Raw genomic sequence first — 19,669 nt, 5'->3', positions numbered from 1 at the left:
TCGGTGTGTGGACATCTGCGTTAGTTGCATACGATGCCTGAGCAATCAATCAAGCTGAAACATGAGATCTTGGTAGTGTCTGAGTCGGATGGCTATCGGCTTACACTAGATGGACCTAAAGACCTTGCTGGAGGATGCATTGAGAAGCATGCACAGAGGCTTGCGTTCAAAACCATTGAATTGCTAGTGTCACGACAGTACTGATATGTTTGAGCTATTTTGAGCGAGAACCACACTGTAAGAACAATATCTAAGACTGTACTTGTATGCTGAAGGAGCAGTCTATGTCAAGGATTATGACAATAGAAGTAAATATACACATGTATCTTTTAGCATTATCGACTATCATGGTTGTGTAGCAATATATTCTTCTCATGGGTGCCTGTTAGACCAGTGCTTAGCACAGTCTGGGAAGCGTACCAGGACCACACTCTTACCAGTCCTTGGTCTTCTCGCATGTCCAACTGGTGGTAACATCGGGGTCAAAGTCTGGTCCCTTGTAGGTAGTGCGGTAAGGGAACTCGCAGTGACTACGCTCGAAAGCAACATCCTGGCTGGGATCATCATTGACAGAATTAGTACCTGTGATAGTATCAGGCGCAGTGCCATTCTCGGTCCATGTCGTTGGGTACAGAACGTTCGGTAGCAACTCCGCTTGCCTATTCTCTTGCTTCCAGGCTTCCTCAACGAGCCCCACCATCCCGGTATCAAATCCCACCTTTCTCATTATTAATCCTCTTCATATTGCTAACGAAAACCCGAGAGCTACATGGTAAGCGTGCCTGTCAGTCGAAGATCTGTCGAAGAGGCACCGACGTAAACCTTGAAGTCGCCAGTCGGCAGAGCCCACTCTTGTGCATTCACGTCCCAGAACGAAAGATCCCTACGGCGAAGTGAAAACCTCACTTGGCTTTGTTCGTCCTTCTTAAGTTCTACACGTTCGAAGCCGCGGAGTGCCTTGATGGGCTGGTCAGCTTTGGAATCTTCTGGGTAGCCGATGTAAAGTTGTGGGACTTCAGCTCCATCACGCGAACCGGTATTTTTAACAACGACATCAACCTAGATTCATCAGTACAAGTATCAGCCGTTGTGTTTGATCGACTTACCTCTGCGACAACATCAAACAAGTCTGCACGACCTCCAATCTCAAGGGGTCCGTTGGCGTGGTATGAAAGGTTGGACACGATCTTGGTGGTCTTCAGATCACTATACTGGAAAGAGGTGTACGAAAGACCATGACCAAAGGCATAGCGCACACGAGCAGTGGTGTTGCTGTGCTCGAAGTACTTGTAATCGATGTAGTTGCCTTCGGAAAAGGTGCAATTCTTGGTGTAGCAAATGTCCACATTGTAATCACTTTCGTTCTTTGCAATCGTGTGAATAAGTCTGCCTGACGGGTTCACATCGCTGTAGAGCACGTCAGTGATGGAGTTTCCACTCTCCTGACCAAGGGGACCTGAGTAGAGTACAGCAGTGATGTTCTCGTTCTCGATCCACTGATCTACAAGACGAATGCCAGTTGTGGTGATAACAACAATGGTGTTGTTGCAGTTGGCAGCGACAATATTGACCATCGTGTCTTGGTCGTTGTTGTAGAGCTCAGTACGATCGGCTCCTTCACCAGACAAAGCATTCAGGAAAACAAGGCATGCATCACTCGCAGCTGCATAGCCTGCGTAAGAGGCATCAACCGCGGTCTCCGAGGATGAAAGGGTGACCAGAGTGTTGCCGGAGCTGCTAGCAGTATAGGTGTCGTTCAGAATCCACTTAACGTTGGTATGCTCTTTTGATGCTCTCAGTGTGATAGCCGCCTCAGGCGTGATGAGATAAGGCAACGAAGATTGAGCAGAGCCGGAGTCGCTGGCAAGATGGCCATCATAGGTAGGCCCCGAGCCTTGAACTGTGAACTGCATGTTCGGTCCTCCCATTACTGGTCCGGCATTGGCACCGAAGAGTGTCATTCTTCTAGGCTTATGCAGAGGAAGACCGCCTTCGTTCTTGAGAAGAACGATTGACTTGGCACCATTCTCTCGGATGATATCAGCATGATTGGACATAGTGTCAACATAGTCATCATACTAGAACAATGAGAGGTTAGCGTTTGTTTTGTATCCGACACGTTCGAACACTTACTCCTGCCTTCGATGGTTGCTCTCCATTATCCATGTTGGCTTTATAATAGCCGATCACATTACGAATGACCATATCGTTAAGACGTGCCTCTGTAAGAGAACCGTTGTTTAGGAAGGCCTCGACAGTTGATGTGGACCAGGTGCTGCTGGAGCCATAGTCTAGCCCACCAGAGATGGAGCCCAATGCTGTCTTTTGAGCCATGGTATCGGGGAACACAAATCCTGGGAAGCCAAGATCGGTCTTCAGGGTACCCATGAGAAGAGACTTGTCTTCGCAAGCCGCAGAACCATTGACTTCGATCATTGCGCACATCACCGCACCAGTTCCAGCTATGATATGTTAGCACAAGATCAAGATGCTGTCGTCAGAATCATACCCTTAATGATGTCGTACCAAGGCCAGAGATAAGTCTCTCTGAACGTCTTATCATCGATGTTGGACGAGTAAGGGGCAGTCTCGGCCGAAGATTCGGCAAACTCGGTCGTGGAGGAGTTGTCTGCTCGTACTCTCAAAGCATTGCCAGATGGAGTAGAGCCTGCAGGGGCGGAACCGGAGGGCATAGAACCCATAGAGTTGTTGCCTGGCCCCATAGAGCCACTGCCCATACCTCCGCCCAGACCACCGCCACCACCTCCGCTTGAAGAGCTACGGTTGGTCTCTTGCTCGTAGAGAATGAAATGCTGAGGACTGGTTAGCGACCGTGGCATGGCGAAGGTAACCAAATCGTACCTTGCCACCTGCGATGACACCACCAGCTTGATAGGCTTTGGCGCTGATACCACCGAGGATTCCATTGAAGTAGCTGTCAGGTCCAAAGGACTCGCCATTCCGACCACCCCAAGCCGTTCTACCCATAGGGTTGGAGACAGGTCCAGCCAACAGTTGCAAGCCCTTCTGATAGAATTCGGTAGCTACAGCTTTACCTTGCTTGTAGATAGCATCCTTATCCCAAGTCATGGCTAGCGCACAAGTCATGGAGAACGCGCTTTCGTAATAGAAGTTCTCTGCTCCTTGAGGTCCATCAGACTGAGTAAGAGCTGTCCAGTTGGCAGAACCGTTCGTCAGAGATCCAGCTCCGATGATCGTGATCTTTTCCTCAGTTGTAAGCTGCGAGACGAAGTTCTGAGCTTTAGTGAAGGCTGTCTGCCAATCTCCAAGAGAGACGAGTCCGTTGGTGATGAGACCTTCCTCTGTATTGTTGATGGATGCGGTGCAAATGGTCGCAGCGCCCAAGAGAGCCACGGCGGTCTTCATGGTAGAAAATAGCAATGAGCCAGATGATCGTAGAAGAGAAGAGAGAGTGTATGTGAAGAGCTTCCCATCAAGTCAGCGAGCAACTGGACCTAGATATATGAGTCCAGCAATGATGACAGCCCAGCTCACGCAATACTAAACCTGACTGTCGAGGAGCATGTGTCGTAAGCAAACAGCTAAAGTGAGATACTGACTTAGGGCATGTCGTGCCAAACCTCGAACATGGCCAAGTAGAACAGTCGTATCCGGGCTAGATGATATTCAGTAGCCACCTGTTAATCGATTCTGTAGAATTGAGAAGATTGCCACGGGGTCTACATCTCGAGTTTGCAGGCTTACATGCTGCTGCAATAAATCATTCAACTCATCTCTGTACAGTCTGCCTCGACTCGGAATCGATCAACTGACACGGAACCTAGTTCTGCAAATCTCTTGTATTTGATCGCGGCCGCGCAGTCGTGACCCTATTAAAGCTATTTGTTATGGGTAGCATGTCGTTTCAAGTTGTGTAGGGTTTAAAATATGATACAAGCAGGAAGTCTTCCAGAGGCGACGCATATGAGAGTGCCCTAAGTAGTGGACGAATTGGTCGATGGTCGCCGTTCGATCGCCGCAAGGACGCGCTTTTACAACTCCACTGCCACGCGTGAAGCGACATTTTGCTTCCTGTAGTTGAGCAAGGCAATATCGTATCTCAACTAGCATCTTACGATCTCGTGAGCTCAAACAATATCGAAACAGATTGCACAAGACAATGTTCACATAGAAATCCAAACAGAGGCCATTGATGTTGACTGATGTGAAGCCACAGAAGGTGGCTGACGCATTCGGAGGATCATGATCATACATGGGGCTAGCAAAGCCACCACAGCCACAATTGAAACGACATCCAAATTCCAAAGTTTTAGTACATCTGATCATCACCACACATCCCGACCTCATACCTCATTCATCAATACCAAAGTCTTGAACGCCGCAAGCTACGTTCCGCAGCCTCGAGCGCGACTCTCCTCAAACACAAGATGCGGACGGCATTGCTCGCGCTAGTCGCGGCTATGGCATATGTATGCCATGCCTCGCGATACGTCCTCTACCTGACAGCCCAGCACCCAGTCTTTCCTGCTGACGTTCATCTCGCGGACGTGACGCATGTTGTGTTGGCTTTCATGAAATCTTCGTCCTTCATCGGAAAGAGTCCCTCAACCTGGGAGCCTTTCACATCTGTCGAGAGTGTCCGCGCCAAGTTCCCAAAAAACAATAAAGTCCAGGTGATGATTGCTATTGGAGGATGGGGCGATACCAATGGCTTCTCTGCAGCCGCAGCTTCTCAGATGGGCAGAAAAGCATTCGCCGAGAACGTAAAGGCTATGCTTGATTTCACCAATGCAGACGGCGTCGATCTTGACTGGGAATATCCCGGCGGCAACGGTGAGGACTACAAGAAACTTTCAAATTCCGAGAAGAGCTGGGAAGTCGAGGCGTATCCAAAGCTGCTTGCTGAGATCCGAGCTGCCATTGGACCCGACAAAATTATGTCTGCAGCAGTTCCGTAAGTCTATGAACGTGTGTCCACTCATGAGTCGGCCCGCATCAGCCTGCCGAAGCACTGTTTTAGTTTGTCGTCCTCAATCTCTCGTCAAAGGTGCCCTCGGTTATCAGCTAGCGAACGAAAAGACTCTTTGTCGTGACACAAAATCACCAAGAGCAGGTCTTTCCTTGACGAGCATTGATATGCATATGAGAACGCTTGTCGACGGGATCACAGGGGGCATAGTGTTACTGAACCATTTGTAGATGTCTTCTGTGCAGGCAAGTAGCGCGCTCGACTCATGATGTGGCATGCTCTCACTTGAAACGGATTCTGCTAACGTCCATGAAGGGGCAAGCCAGTCGATATCCAAGTGGCTTTCAAGAGAGAAACGCTTGCCGAGGCAGCAAGACATCTTGACTTTTTCAATATCATGACATATGACCTTTTCAACAGGCGAGACAATGTTACTATGCATCACACTGGCATTGACAATTCTCTCATTGCCATAGACACATACCTGACGAACGGCATTACCGCGGAAAAGGCCAATCTAGGATTTGCATTCTACGTTAAGTGGTATCGAACAGACGGCGATTGTAGCCAAATGCCCATAGGCTGCAAGACAGCGTTGATGGAAGATCCGAAAACGGGAAAGGACCTTGGTCAAAGCGGCTCCTTTTCATGGCATGACAAGGTACCAAAAGAACTTGAGAAGTCATTCCACACCGCTTTGAACAAAAGAGAATGGGACAATGACGGGAACTACTATTGGGATCCAGATGAGAAGATCTTTTGGTCGTGGGACACACCTGCGTCTATGGCAGAGAAGTTTCCAGCCATCGTGAAGTATCGTAAGCTCGGAGGTGTTTTTGCATGGGGATTAGGAGAAGACGCCGATGGATACCTGCATTTGAAGACACTGAATGCTCTCTTCAGGAAATACCTCAAGCTGTATGTTGTTCCCAGCCACCAATTCTATCGATACTAACCATAGGAGTAGCAAACCAAAAAGTACCAAGCCACAGAGAGATGAACTCTGAGTTTCTATGTATGTCAGGCCCTAGGATGAAAAAACGGCTCAAATGAAGGCTGGTGTTGCTGTGTTCTTCACGATGTAAGGTAGACACAAGAAGGGGCGGCGGACAAGACCAGAGACGCGAATCAATAGTTACAGAGCATCTTGTATGGCCATAACTCTATTCTGCTGGAATAAGCTTGTCTCTGAAGGTATGTTCTCGTATTATCTTCATCAATTCTTGTATCATGGAAGAATCGAACAATTGCGATGGAAATTCATGGTTTAGTGTATATGATACCTTGTAATTGGGCTCACATTCCTAAAAGCTTCCGACAAAGAAGATCTACAGAGCGCTTGAGAGAAAACAAGAGTGTTCAGCATCTCTTCCTAAAACCCAGAATCGCACTCAGCGGAGAAGAGGCCGGTAATACCCCACGAATGCTGATTTGAGCCTCCTCCTTGCATCTGTCTTCTGAAGCTTCGGCGCATGAACCAAACCCTCTCCACACAGCGTATCACCCGCAACTTGCATTGAAGAAATGATTGGTGGGTTGGTATCTGAGCTGTTGGCTTCTCTATCTGATGTGACTTATCTGCAGTTTCTTGAGCACGATTCTAATCTCAGACCACTGCCCGCCACCGCATCAGTCTCAGGTAATGGTCAGATGGCGATTGTGATGACCAGCGGAATCAGCTCCTCTCTCGTTCACGTACGAGATATGTTGCACTGCTGCTGCGGCCCGCTCGGTGCGTTGTAGCAGGGGGCTGGGTGCCTTGCCTGTCACACCATTGCCGACCATTGCCATGAGCATCGAGATTGGCTGGATGGAATGCAGGAGATAGCATGGTCTCTGTCATCGCACAGCAGATCGAGTTTTGGATTTTCCATCGACGCCAGAGTATGATGAACGAAGATTTCGATTCAACACAGCTCGTCGAGCTGCATGCACGAAACGGCAGCCGCTACCTTCTGTGCCTATTTCGCCTACAAGCTCACAATAGGGCTTACTCCACCAGCACGGGTTGAGCACTCAACACGAGAAAGGATCGCGCTCATGACGGAAAGAATGCTCATCTCTCTCATAGCAACAACGGCATTCTGGGGTCTGGGGACGAGCGATGCCAATCAGCCGGGACCCTCTGCGTCATCTTTACGAACTTGCCTCTTCGTCCTCAGCTTTCCTGCTATGCGCATGTTTTTTTTCCGCTAATGTTAGCCTCGCGGCCGTTACGCGTAGCCGGCGATATGCTAAAGTGACAAGCATGCTATTTTCTGACTTTGGTGCGACGGCTGGCTTGGCCTACGAATGATCAAACAACACGACTTACCAGACAAAGAAAAACTCGTCGCAACCTTCTGACCAATTTTGCGATCCTGATAACATCTTCAAGGAAGCGAAACAGGTCAAGAGTTCTGAGGACGCAACTGGTCATAGGAGTCTCAGCAAAACCTGAATGCTCCCTTTAAAATCAGGGAAGCGCGTCTAAAAGTTGCCAACATTCCAATGCAATTCTTGCCGAATGCGACATGGTCACTGGCCTGCATCCGGGGAAGTTGTAGCCAGAGCAAGAGCCGCCAAAGTGTGACAGGGATGTGGATCCTCTACCATCATTATTCACAATTATGTGCTTATGAGGTAGGCTCTCCGGCCCGTTCATGCACCAAGCAGGTCTCCCGATCCTAATCTTAAGTTATCTGACTATCAGGCGAGAAGTACATAGGAGTGCTTATATAAGGTCCCTGCCCAGGAACGACACTATCCTCAATCAAGTTTTTTTTCCTCAAGGCATCAATTCTTTGTTTGGACAAGTATATATGTCCGACCTGACCAATTGCTTTGTCTGGTCCTGCTACTCCGATCATACCTCATCGATCTCGACCTCAACCTCTACCCCTTCTGAACCCAAGCCAGCAGTGTCCCGACAACAATCAACATGCGCGCCCCAGGCTCTTACTTTCCCATCTTCCAATCTCCAGACAGCATGCCAGATCTACAAGGCAGGACTGCTATCATTACGGGAGGTGCATGCGGGATTGGGTATGCCTCCAATTTGTGCCTGCGTCTTTTGTATATCTGATCTGACAAGTTCGACAGCAGCGAAATTGCTCGAGCCCTCGTCATCCACAAATGCCGAGTCATAATGGTGAATGTTCACGAGAAGCAAAGCAAAGAAACGATCTTCACTGTCCGCGATGAGGTTGGCTCAGACGCTGCTCTTGATTATCGATACTGCGATATGACGGACCTTATCCAAGTACAAGAAGTCTTCTCTGCCCTCTGCGATGAGCTTCCTCGGCTGGACTTGTGTATATTCGGCTCAGGAATCGACCAGGCTCACTTCAAAACCGATCTCCACTGCATTGATGCTTACTTTGGTATGATGTGGCTGGGTCACTTCTACGCCAGCAATCTTCTCTGGCCCCTACTTCGCAAAACTTCCAGAATACCCAATACACCAGCCCCTCGTGTCCTTTTCGAAGCCCCAGGACAACAACGCCTACCAAGCATTTCCGACGACTCATCCAGTGACGAAGAAGATCAACACCGCTCTGCTTACGATGCAGAAGTTTGTTCTGAGATTTTCCGTCGCTCGAAAACTAGCTTGCTCCTTGGTGTCAGGCATGGCCTTGCTGAGCGCATTGTCAAGCGCCACCATGACAACATTTACGCACTCGCCGTGCAACCATCAAGGAACTTGGCAGACGCAGGCAGCCAATATAGAAGGGATAGCCATTGGCAACCTTCAGATCTCTGCGATCACATTCTGGACACTCTTTCCAAGGATACCAAATTCGCGGTACGCAGCAGCTCGCGCATCGTTCTCTACGCAGCCACATCACCCGACGTCGAGAACAAGTACTTGAATGGCGCGTACCTAGTCGACGTTGTAAGCCTTCCTTTGCAGACAACCCTGTTTTTTGTACATTTGCTGACGTAAATACTCTAGGGCGTCCCCGGACGAGAGAAAGATCTAGCCGCTGATCCTTCGTTGGGTCCTGGTTTCTGGGATATTAGCGAGAGAGCTATCAAGGCGGTAGTCGGCAAGGATGCCATGATGCCTTGGGACCACGATTGGGTCAAGTCACCAAAAGACGTGGCTGCATAAGTGTTAGTGAGGTGTTACGAATATAACGAATCTTCTTTTTTACATCTATAAGCTATGTTCTATTCATGCATTCGCCGTGTTAAGTCTTCCTAATGCAGCGAGTTGATGTTCAGGGGCATCAGCCACCGTGAAATCAGGTTTGCGGGCCGCACCTGCCGAATGCAATGACGATCTTGGGGTTGAATGCGGAGAAAGAGACAAACTTGTCGGACTCGGCTGCATGAGCCGACGTGGAGGAGGTTGGAATTTGGAGGGCGCAAAAGCAAAGCAGTTCCAGACCTGTAGATCATGCTTCTTGACTTGGCAATCAAAGGGTGCAATCTTCAGGGCAGGACACACCTTTAGGTAAGGTACAGTTGCTCTCCAGTCTTCAGAATACGTTCTGCTGCACATGGTTCAGATACTTAACTCTAGTGTACCTTCCCAGACTGGGTGGTACTAGTACTAGATACATGCGCTATACGCTCTGCCAGATATCAGGTCATGGCTTGAAGCTGCGTCTTGAGGGCAAGACGTAGGATTTTGTGCAGGAGGATGCGATGGCATGACACAACCGTCAGACAGAACACTAGCCAATATCGCCCTGGCGCAATCCTTCCATGTTTTGTAAACCCGCTGTACGCGTGGACTAGGTAGGAACATGGCAGGGACTGAGGATGGGGAGAAAATCATGTCATAACAGGCTACAAACCTATAGAATGAAAAGTCAAAAGCCACCGCCACGAACGCCGCGCTAAATTGAAGAAAACAATGTCGTGTGTCAGCAGAAAACAAGGTCAGCCTTTATGATGAGCAGAAAGATGATGATCAAATTTCTTGGCCAACGGTATATGCACCAGCAAAGTCCATGCCTGCAATCTGACCTTGCAACTGATCAATCTCTCTTGTCAAGTCCTCGACGTTACCCGCCAGACTAGCCACTTCGTCAAATCTCCTTCGTTTATTGGCATCAGCAATCATGCCTTCAACAAAGAATTTTTGCTCCTCTAAGACGATCATTCGCTCCCGAAGTTCTTTTTCCTCAGCTTCCAGAGCCGTGACTTGAGCGGATGATGAGCTACTCGCTCGGCTACCTTGGGGTCTGGCCTGATCATTCTTGATTGCAGCCAAAGGATTTGCCGAGGACTTGGCTTGCGGTTTGCCGTGTGGCGTTGCGTGTTGAAGCAACTTGGGTAAGGATTTGAGGGGAAGCATGTGTAAATGAAGGAAAGTGGTCGCCTGTGCATAAATGGCCTTTTGCAAACGGTCCTGCGTCTGGCTCTCGGTAGGCAGGTCTCTGATCCGCCTGGCCGCGACATCGTACTGTGTAAATGCATCCATAAGACGTCTGCGCACTTTAGTAGCATCGTTTAGCTGAGTGGGTGTCGGAGGTTTATCGGGATCCTGCAGGGCCTGGAGGAGTTTCTGAAACTTTGGTAGAAGAAGGCGTATACCACGCTCAAACTGCACAAGGTTCTCATAAGCTCGCTGATCCGGAGGTCGAACCGAGAGTTGGCGGGCAAAATCTGATTTGCTGAATATTGTGTGCTGGCAGTCTTTGCACATACGAACATCGACGGCCACTTGACCGGCAGACTTCTCCAGACTATTAGTTTTGAGTGGCGCATCGACATTCAAGCCAATTTCAGAAGAGCAATTAGTGGCTGGATCGCCGCAAACGACTCGTCCACATATTCGACAATGATGGCGACGGAAAGAGTACTGAGAGAATTGTTGCTGGCAGAACGGACAGTGGAGAACGCGGGCATCGTCCTCCCATGTTACCACTGACTGTTCCAGAGTGCGGATGTGATTTTTAGAGCCAGCAAGCGACCACAGAAAGCTACTAGTGCTTTGATCATTCTCGGGCGGAGGTGGATTGGCCAACAATTGGGTTAGCCTCGAGAGGCGCTTCTCCAGGCGGCTCACTTCGAGATATGCCTTGTCTACTGTGCGTCTACGGATAGCAGCGAACTCTTTTGTATGATCGCGCTCGAGTCCAGTATGATCGTTGTAACCTGGACGACTCTTGTAACACGTCTCGCACACGCGACACCACAAGCCGCGGACGGGTTCATGTTGGGCGGAGCGAGACAGCTTCATCTGATACATGGTATGTTCCTCGCAGAAAAGCTTACCACAGTGTCTACAGTTGATGTTGCCATTGGTACTTCCAAGACGTCTGCCGCACAAGGGGTCTGAACAGGAGTCGTGACCGGTGGATCGCTGCCAGTGTGCTTTGGTAACAACCTGATCGGGATCTAGGCGAGTTTCTGACGGAGCAGCAGAGGGTTGGGAGGGGGTAGTACGGCCAGAGTTGGAGGGACTCGAGGAGAGGGTTGAGACTTGGTGTGCAGGGGCTGTCGCGTTGGACTCGAAGACATCGAGGCCTTTTAGTTTTTGATTGAGGACGGCGAGGGGCTGGAAGCGCTTGGCCTTCTTCATCTGTTGTTCGAACCAATTCTTGACTTCATCTTGCTCGACCTCTTGCAGGTTCTGGTGGTTGTCGTCGAGGTGGCGGTTGAGCTGGAGCAGAGTGACCATGTCCTCGTTGCAGATGGGACAGACCAGGCGCGAGCTGGCGGCAGCAGCACCACCGACGGGGCCATTGTTGGAGTCGAGGGCGACTCTAGACGCGATGTCGTCTGTCTCGGTGGTGGACGTGTGGGAGCTTGAGGCAAGCGATAGGGAGCTCTCGGAAGGAGTGAGTTGGTGCGGGCGCTGGGGAATGACGGCGGGCGACAGCGAGCGGCCGCTGCCCAAGACTCGTCCTCCTCCTAGGGACCTTCGCGATGCCATGGTATACGAGCGGCACGCGGCCGACAGTTGTAGACTGGCTATTCCTCTGTTTGGGTCTTGACTTCACCGCCCTTCGGCGCGCTCGGCCCGTTGCATGGACCACAAGTTGGTTGTCTTTGACGCCCGCCATGATGCGATGCCGCCGCCGATGACCTTGTCCGCGGGGTTTGCCTTTCTTATCGCCAATCTCCAAAGATATTATTCTGGCCCTGGGAATTTGCAAGACCAGTTGCTCTCTCTCTTTTCGTAACCCCAACACGCTGCGCAGCGATTGCATCTGTCGCCATGGCCAAGTTTCCCGAAATCGAGGGCGGCGGCTCTCTGATGCTCGCTTGGCAGATCCGCAACAAGCTGGTTCTCATGGTTGGCGGCGGCGAGGTTAGTCATACACAGCTTGTGTCTTACCTTGAGTCTTGACGTTGACCCGCAAGTCAAGGTAGCCGCCGGTCGCATCTTGAACCTCCTCAACTCGGATGCCAAAATCCGTCTTATTAGCCCTCGTGACGGCCTCAACGATGAAGTCGCCTATCGCGTCGAACAAGGCCTTGTCGAATACATTGACCGTACCTTTGAGCCCTCGGACCTCGACGATCCCAATATTGCCATGGTCATGACCGCCATCGACGACCCAGAAGCCTCGACCATGATCTGGAAGCTGTGTAAAGAGAAGAGAATCGTTGCCAACATTGCCGATGTCCCTCCAGAGTGTGATTTCTACTTCGGTAGTCAGTATAGAGATGGCCCACTACAGATCATGGTCAGCACTAGTGGCAATGGTCCCAGAATGGCAAACATTGTTCGCAGGAGGATTGCTGCCAGCTTGCCCCCGAACATGGGTGAAGCCATCAAGAAGGTCGGTGCCTTGAGAAAGAAGCTCAGAGTCGTCGCCCCTGGTAACGAAGAGGGCCCCAAGAGAATGAAGTGGTACGCATATAACTATCTATGCTCGCGATCGCACAAAACTAATTCTTTCAGGATGATCAAGGTTTGCGACAAGTGGTCCCTCGAGGACTTTTGCACAATGGAGGAGCGCGACATGGAGGCTCTACTCGAGAGCTATGCGCCAGATGTTGTGCCCACTCTCGAGCAAGTTCGCTTAGGTGAAGACCCTGATGTCTGGCAGTTTGATGGCTCTTTTGGGTTTGCTGTCTAGATCTTATGAGCATATGCACAAGATGGAGTATGGAGTCTGGTGTGGATTCTGGGAATACCAGTCATTGTTGGCAATAGATGTGTTGATTTCATTTCGCTTCCATGTACAATTATGTTATTCAAAAGTTCAGTGTCATAGATGGGGGTTGTCTGGCGCTGACTGACTTGTCAATCTTGACTCCAGATTTCAACTTGACCTTCTCGCTTGCAAACCTCGTCCAACAACATTACAATGACTCCGCCCACAACGAAGGTCCCAAATTATGACGAGGATATCGACTTCCGGGCTCTGGCGATGACCGATCCTGATTTCGCTAAATTTTACGATGCTGCAAACAGCCATGTCGATTTTCAAGATCCTAAGGCACTACAGCAAGTCGTCCTGTAATTTAATTCAATCAAAAATTGTAGAGACTGACTATCGTCAGACAACTTACGAAGAGTATATTGAGAAGAGACTTCAACCTCGAGCTTGAGCTGCCTGACGACAGATTGTGTCCTCCGGTGCCTGTCAGGTACAATTATGTTCGATGGCTTCAAGACCTGATGGACACAACCAGCGATGTTGACACCGAGGACCACTCCAAGCGAAAAATCACTGGGTTAGATATGTGGGTACTCTGTCAAAGAACCAGCACATAACAAGCTCAGTAGAGCTGACTCTACCAACAGTGGAATTGGTGCATCATGCATTTACAGCCTACTAGCTTGTTCCTCACGGCCATCTTGGAACATGCTCGGTACTGACATCGATCCTCAAAACTTCTCATATGCCAATGAAAACATCGAGAGGAACAGATTAAGCGAGAGGATCCGGATCAAACTGAACACCGCAGAAGACACTTTGATCTCACCTCGCGCATTCGGACATGATAAGCTCGATTTCACTATGTGTAATCCACCCTTCTACTCAAGCGCTGAAGACTTGGCAGTCTCAAGCGCTGGAAAGTCTGGCCCACCCAGTGCCGTCTGCACTGGTGCGGAAGTTGAGATGATTTGTCCAGGCGGCGATGCTGGATTCGTGCTGCGCATGGTTGAAGAGAGCAGAGAGTTGAAGGACACTGTAAGGTGGTATACGAGCATGCTTGGAAAGCTTTCTAGTGTGCATCAAGTCATCGATCGGTTGAAGGAAATTGGCATCCACAACTGGGCCGTTACGCTGCTTCGAGCAGGAAACAAGACCCGAAGATGGGCTGTAGGTTGGAGTTATGGAGACAGAAGGCCAAGCAATGTGAGCAACCAGTCACCTCTTGATCGTAGACAAGATACTAATCGAAACAGTGGGTCGCTAGGGGCAGTGATATTGGCGCTCATATTCTGGCCTATCCAACAGCTCAGACTATCCACACGATCGGATTTACCAGGCAGGAAGCGGCTGATTTGCTCAATAATACCCTGGAAGCGCTCGGCTTGAAATGGGAATGGCGAGCTGAAAAGTGGGTTGGTCATGGGACGGCTACTCAGAATGTATGGTCACGTTCGGCAAGACGTAAGCGTAAGAGAGTGGAGATGGAACAGGAGGATGATCGAGAAGCACAAGTTCAATCTGAAGCACTCAAGACTGGAGATCCTGCTGAGGTCTCGTTGAGGTTCAGCATCGATGTTGGAGAGGGCGACATGGAAGTTTACTGGCTTCAAGGGAAGGATAATATCCTCTTTGAGAGCTTCTGCGGTATGCTTAAAAGGTCCATGAAACCAAAATCTTGAGGAACAATCAAGTCCGTATCCCCTTCAGCCAGCTGTACACGACCATTATGAGCTTTGAACATGCATTGATGGAAGCGTGGCATTGCAATATTCTTCAAAACTGATAGACATCCACGATCCAGAGCATGTGCAATGACGCACGGTCTGCAACGTGGTCGCCACGTAGAGTTATTCCCGGCAATTCGCGAGGCTGACACGCGACACAATTTTTCCTCAACCAGTGCCTACTTCCTCTTCTTTGGACTCACCGTCGCACCTAATGGTCTCCCCTGTGTTGAAATGATGCATGCAGCATTCGGATACGTCAAGGGCATTCAATAACACCCTTGTACCTGGTTGTTTGTAACTCAATTATCTGTTAATACTTTTCGATCCTACCTGCATTGAACCGCGGACAACTGGACCCAGCAAATCACAGGTCACCGATAACACCTTCTGGAATTGCCACAAAAAGACCCGACGGCTTGATAAACCTGCGACTCCACGCGGTACAGCGACGTGAGAGTTGATTATTTTCTTCTGGAACCTGCTCTCAGGACAAACAACAGCAATTTGTAGCATAGGTACTGGAATTGCTACCTGACAGAGGAGATAATCCCGTACGATGGATCGCATCAACTCCACCCATGAGGAGCTTGCGGGCACCATCCGATTGTTCGCTGACTCGGACTCGACATCCTCGGACAAGATTCTACTGCTTCCTCAGCCCACGGAATCGCCTAATGATCCGTTGAACTGGAGCTATTGGCGAAGAATGTGGTCGGCTGCTCTAGTATTGTACATCACTGCCCTGACTGCAGCCACATCCAACAGTGCCGGTGCTGCAGGTACAGCGTTGGTCGATGATTATGGAATTGGGTGGGGCGTCCAAAACACTGCTGCTGGTGTGCTGTTCCTGGGTATAGGCTACTCATGTCTGGCATTGTCTTCTGCCAATTGGTTGTACGGCAGACGTATCTCATACATCGTCTGTCTGCTCGCGTCTATCATTGGCAGCGCCTGGTTTGCTCGATCTGACAGCAAGGCGGACACTATTCTCTGCCAGTTGTTCCTGGGAATTTCTGAGTCTGTTGCAGAGGCCACTGCACAGCTCTCGTTGTCTGATGTCACGTTCCAGCACCAGCGTGGCTCTGTTCTGGGAGTGTATGTGCTTGCGACCTCCGTTGGTACCTTCCTTGGACCTATGATCTCTGGCTTTATCGCCGACAGTCCTCTTGGTTGGCGCTGGATGGGCTGGTTCGCGTTGATCATCTCGGGCTGCACTCTTGTTGTTTTCTACTTTACATTGGAGGAGACCGCTTTTGACCGCGACAGTATTCTGGATGGTTTGGCCACTGGACGAAGCTCCGCCGAGACCGACATGTCTGGTGAGAAGAAGACGGTCGCTGATCCTACATCCGTTATCATTAGCGACGGAACCAACAGTGATCATCAACCGAGGAAAGGCAATTTGATTCCTAATGGAAACGATTTGGTGCCAAAGTCTTACTGGCAGCGCATTGCTCTCATCACTCCTTCACCCACGTTGATCGGAACCGGATTTAAACAATACATGCGTCGTACATTCCACACCTTGCGTATCTTCTACTTCCCAGCCGTCATCTACTCCGGTCTGCAATGGGGTATGCAAGATGCTTTCCTTTCCTTCTACATGACCGTCGAGGACGACAACTGGACTTCTGCACCCTACAACTATGGAGATCGCGCGGATGCTATCATGTGTATCCCAACTCTCATCGGCTCCATTATTGGCTGTGTGTACGGAGGTTGGTTCTCTGATGTATTCGTGCGATGGATGGCAAAACGTCGCAACAATGTCTCTGAGGCTGAAGATCGCCTTTGGCTTATGTACCTACCCGCCATCATCTCACCCATTGGCCTCATCCTCTTCGGCATGGGAACTCAGCGCGTCTGGCCGTGGCCAGTACCTTATGTTGCTCTAGGCTTCATCGGCTTTGGCTTCGGATGCGGAGGCGATCTGACTATGGCTTACCTCATGGACTGCTACCCTGATGCTGTCCTGGAAGGCATGGTTGGTGTTGCCGTCTACAACAACTCACTTGCTTGCATCTTTACCTTTGTTTGCTCGATCTGGCTTGATGCCCACAGCTTGACGCAGGTTTTTGTCACTCTTGGATGTGTTAGCTTTGGCGTTATGTTCCTCGGTACGATTCTTATGATGTGGTTCGGCAAGGCTACTCGCAGGTTGACTGCCAACAAGTACAAGGAATTCTTGTACATTCGTGGTTCTGTTTAGGTCGAAAAGTTGTGGTTTCCCTTTGACATTTGTATATAATCTTCTTGGTCAACTTTCTTCCATGATACCTTAGCATTGCTTTACTTCAATTAGACGTCATGACAATTTCAAACGATCACGCCTATTACATCTGTCTCTGTTGATACAATAGTTTTGCAATCTATTTCAAGCCGATGCCTCCTCCAGTCGCTTACAACTCCACAACCTTACCCTTTAGAGTGTCCTTCAACTGCTGCAAACTCTTCATTGCGCTCTGGAGAGTCAGATATCCCAACTCGGAGTGCGGAAGAGCCTTGATATCGCCTTCCTCATCTCCTATGTCTGGGTCGTTCCAAGTCTGCTGTTTTTATGCAACACGAGCGGTGACTGCGAGGTATGCTTCACGTTCAGATCCTTTCGCTTCCAAAGGTACGATGCTATCTGGATACTTGACGACGATGCCATTGAGGATCAGGCTACGATTGCGTCCCTTTCTGCCAACGAACAGATACATGATGGTGAGCTTGTGGCAGTAGTCAGCGGTGAGCATGTAGGAGTCCAGGTGGCTGGCCAGCTTTGAGCGCAGTGTCGAGATCATGGCTGGATCTGCAATCAGCCTGCGCATCACAATACTCCACGAAGGTGTTTGCTGCATAAATCCCTCAGTCATCAGAAAATTCTGTTCACTTGTTGGAATCGGAGATTGGCGACCCCCAAATGTTCCACGTTGCACAGCTCTCTCGTGATCGTCGTGATCGCTCAGAAGAAGGACGACGATGATTGTATGTCGGCCCCCGGATAAGAAGTCGATCTCGCAAACTTCGTCTCGGCTCCTCAGGAATAGGATCGCCCATTATTGCTCTAATCGTGGCTGCAGAAGCTCCTGCTGTGAGCTCTTGAGGTTTTGGTTTCTTCTTGGGTTGACTAGATTGATATGCAGGTGGGGTGCCTAAGGCTAGCGACTCATCGTAAGACGGTAGAGTAGTTTTCATGGCAGCTGAACTATCTCGTCGTTGTAGCTCAACCTTAGACTGCATTTGTGATCTGTTGTCGGGGCCTGTGTTTTCGCTGTGCTGGTCTGCCATCTTCTGATGAAGCTCAACAATGAGTGTATCAGTTCACGACCCAGATCTACAAGGAACGAGGGACATGCTTATATACGCGAGCACACATTGTCAGGTTCTCGGGATGGATGACTGCTTGAATCAGCAAGGCTGGTTGTTGCCGTGATAGCCAGGACATCGTGTCAGCTGAGACGCGGATTCGAAGGTCGTTAGTAGCATGACAACATCTAAGAGTTATCGATGGAAGAATTTGATCAGTTATGCTAAGTTGCCTTAATGGTCTAGCGGTATGATTCCTGCTTTGGGCTTATCTAAATTGCAGGAGGTCCCCGGTTCAATCCCGGGTTGAGGCCTTTTTGTTTTGCTTCTATCGACATCTTGTTTCGCAGGTATAATTGAGGGGCAGTCTCACGCCTTTTGCATCGCCATGAGCTAGGCGGTTCGAGTTATGTACAGCCAGGCATGTTTCTTAGGAATACGTTCTTGACTGGTTGGCCTTGAGCTTTGACGCGGAGTCGGTGTTTTATTCTGATAACATGAACAACACCTTTCCTCCACAAACATGACCAAGGCCAATCCTGTCGCTTTCTTATCCGCCCTTAAAGCATGGCAACTCAAACACCTGGCATTCCTTACTGGACTCAATTCTACAGGAACAAAAGCGCATTTATGTAAAACACTGGTAGACTGTACGAGGAAGCCTACCCTCCCTGGTCCCCGATGCAGAATCCTCAGCATAGACATGGGAGTCAAGAATCTCGCCTTCTGCCTACTGGATCTACATAGGTTGCCTCAAGGTTCTGAGCCAATCAATGCCGACAACGGCGATAGAACGTTGTCTTTACACCTCTCAGACTGGAAACGCCTGGATGTGTCAGAGAGGCTTGTGGCTCGACATACAAATTCTCAAATAGCAACAGTATCACGGATATTCGAAAATCGCGTTGGCAAGGCTGAAGAATTGGAAGCGACTGAGATGACTCCTGATGAAGGCTCAAATCTGTATGCGCCCTCCTCTCTGTCCAAAATTGCGTTTGGTCTAGCTTCTGAGTTTCTGCAATACAAACCTGATTACATTCTGATAGAACGGCAGAGGTTTCGGTCAGGTGGTGGACCAGCTATACAAGAATGGACAGTTCGGGTGAACATGCTGGAGAGCATGCTATGGGCATCACTGGAGACAATGCGACGTGGTCACCATGAGACACAAGTTGCGCAAGGAAGCACTTTCCCCAACGTCCTGGAGATGAGCCCTCGACGAGTTGGCATGTTTTGGCTGACTCGGGGAGACTTCTTTCCAGCACCTGCAGACATAGCTGCGTCACTCATGGTTTCTCAGGACACGGCAAAGACTGTGGAGACAGAAATCAAAAAGAAGTCATTCGAGAAGAAGGACAAGATTGCATTGGCCCGACACTGGCTTTCGCTTGCGCTGACTACGGACGAGCTGATGGTTGATGCAGACCTTGCTTCGATGGTTGCTTCGTTCTGTTCGCCTAGAGAACGACCAAGTCGCCGGCGAAGCAAAGACGGGGAGCAAGAACAAGAGGTTGAAACCAAAGATGCATCGGCCATTTCTGGTAAACTAGATGATCTGGCAGACTGTCTTGTGCAGGCAGTGACGTTTGCTCTCTGGGAGCAGAATCGCGCAAGGCTTCGAGAATACATTGATTCTGAAAAACGGTAAA

General features: G+C 49.7%; 9 protein-coding genes across 9 annotated transcripts; 6 read left to right on the top strand and 3 right to left on the bottom strand.

Moving 5' to 3' along the window:
• Positions 1-765: 765 nt before the first annotated feature.
• M437DRAFT_70229 (putative beta-glucosidase D) lies at positions 766-3,387 on the bottom strand (the record flags this gene model as incomplete). The annotated part of the gene is made up of 5 exons (XM_041025418.1): positions 766-1,059; positions 1,107-2,078; positions 2,134-2,462; positions 2,510-2,813; positions 2,863-3,387. 5 exons carry the CDS (start codon positions 3,385-3,387, stop codon positions 766-768), a joined length of 2,424 nt encoding a protein of 807 aa, XP_040875175.1.
• Positions 3,388-4,442: 1,055 nt separating this feature from the next.
• On the top strand, positions 4,443-5,906 carry M437DRAFT_60106 (glycoside hydrolase family 18 protein; the record flags this gene model as incomplete). The annotated part of the gene is made up of 2 exons (XM_041023694.1): positions 4,443-4,936; positions 5,267-5,906. The coding sequence occupies 2 exons, from the start codon at positions 4,443-4,445 to the stop codon at positions 5,904-5,906; spliced, it is 1,134 nt and encodes a 377-aa protein (XP_040875174.1).
• A 1,965-nt stretch (positions 5,907-7,871) lies between these two features.
• M437DRAFT_79250 (NAD(P)-binding protein) lies at positions 7,872-9,044 on the top strand (the record flags this gene model as incomplete). Its single annotated transcript, XM_041027138.1, has 3 exons — positions 7,872-7,975; positions 8,033-8,825; positions 8,886-9,044. 3 exons carry the CDS (start codon positions 7,872-7,874, stop codon positions 9,042-9,044), a joined length of 1,056 nt encoding a protein of 351 aa, XP_040875173.1.
• An 807-nt stretch (positions 9,045-9,851) lies between these two features.
• M437DRAFT_60058 (uncharacterized protein) lies at positions 9,852-11,822 on the bottom strand (the record flags this gene model as incomplete). The annotated part of the gene is made up of 1 exon (XM_041023684.1): positions 9,852-11,822. The coding sequence occupies one exon, from the start codon at positions 11,820-11,822 to the stop codon at positions 9,852-9,854; it is 1,971 nt and encodes a 656-aa protein (XP_040875172.1).
• Positions 11,823-12,107: 285 nt separating this feature from the next.
• M437DRAFT_60084 (siroheme synthase middle domains-like protein) lies at positions 12,108-12,975 on the top strand (the record flags this gene model as incomplete). Its single annotated transcript, XM_041023690.1, has 3 exons — positions 12,108-12,200; positions 12,259-12,746; positions 12,798-12,975. 3 exons carry the CDS (start codon positions 12,108-12,110, stop codon positions 12,973-12,975), a joined length of 759 nt encoding a protein of 252 aa, XP_040875171.1.
• Positions 12,976-13,206: 231 nt separating this feature from the next.
• M437DRAFT_79247 (uncharacterized protein) lies at positions 13,207-14,681 on the top strand (the record flags this gene model as incomplete). The annotated part of the gene is made up of 4 exons (XM_041027137.1): positions 13,207-13,346; positions 13,403-13,585; positions 13,647-14,205; positions 14,256-14,681. The coding sequence occupies 4 exons, from the start codon at positions 13,207-13,209 to the stop codon at positions 14,679-14,681; spliced, it is 1,308 nt and encodes a 435-aa protein (XP_040875170.1).
• Positions 14,682-15,285: 604 nt separating this feature from the next.
• Positions 15,286-16,938, top strand: M437DRAFT_60063 (MFS general substrate transporter; the record flags this gene model as incomplete). The annotated part of the gene is made up of 2 exons (XM_041023685.1): positions 15,286-16,043; positions 16,092-16,938. 2 exons carry the CDS (start codon positions 15,286-15,288, stop codon positions 16,936-16,938), a joined length of 1,605 nt encoding a protein of 534 aa, XP_040875169.1.
• A 346-nt stretch (positions 16,939-17,284) lies between these two features.
• On the bottom strand, positions 17,285-18,002 carry M437DRAFT_88868 (uncharacterized protein; the record flags this gene model as incomplete). Its single annotated transcript, XM_041028921.1, has 2 exons — positions 17,285-17,517; positions 17,738-18,002. 2 exons carry the CDS (start codon positions 18,000-18,002, stop codon positions 17,285-17,287), a joined length of 498 nt encoding a protein of 165 aa, XP_040875168.1.
• A 541-nt stretch (positions 18,003-18,543) lies between these two features.
• M437DRAFT_60093 (mitochondrial resolvase Ydc2) lies at positions 18,544-19,668 on the top strand (the record flags this gene model as incomplete). The annotated part of the gene is made up of 1 exon (XM_041023691.1): positions 18,544-19,668. The coding sequence occupies one exon, from the start codon at positions 18,544-18,546 to the stop codon at positions 19,666-19,668; it is 1,125 nt and encodes a 374-aa protein (XP_040875167.1).
• Position 19,669: the final 1 nt, after the last annotated feature.

Source organism: Aureobasidium melanogenum, assembly GCF_000721775.1.
Source record: "Aureobasidium melanogenum CBS 110374 unplaced genomic scaffold scaffold_36, whole genome shotgun sequence".
NCBI classification, from domain to species: domain Eukaryota; kingdom Fungi; phylum Ascomycota; class Dothideomycetes; order Dothideales; family Saccotheciaceae; genus Aureobasidium; species Aureobasidium melanogenum.
The sequence above is the reverse complement of the archived record's forward strand: the minus strand, read 5'-3'. Positions and strand labels throughout refer to the sequence as shown.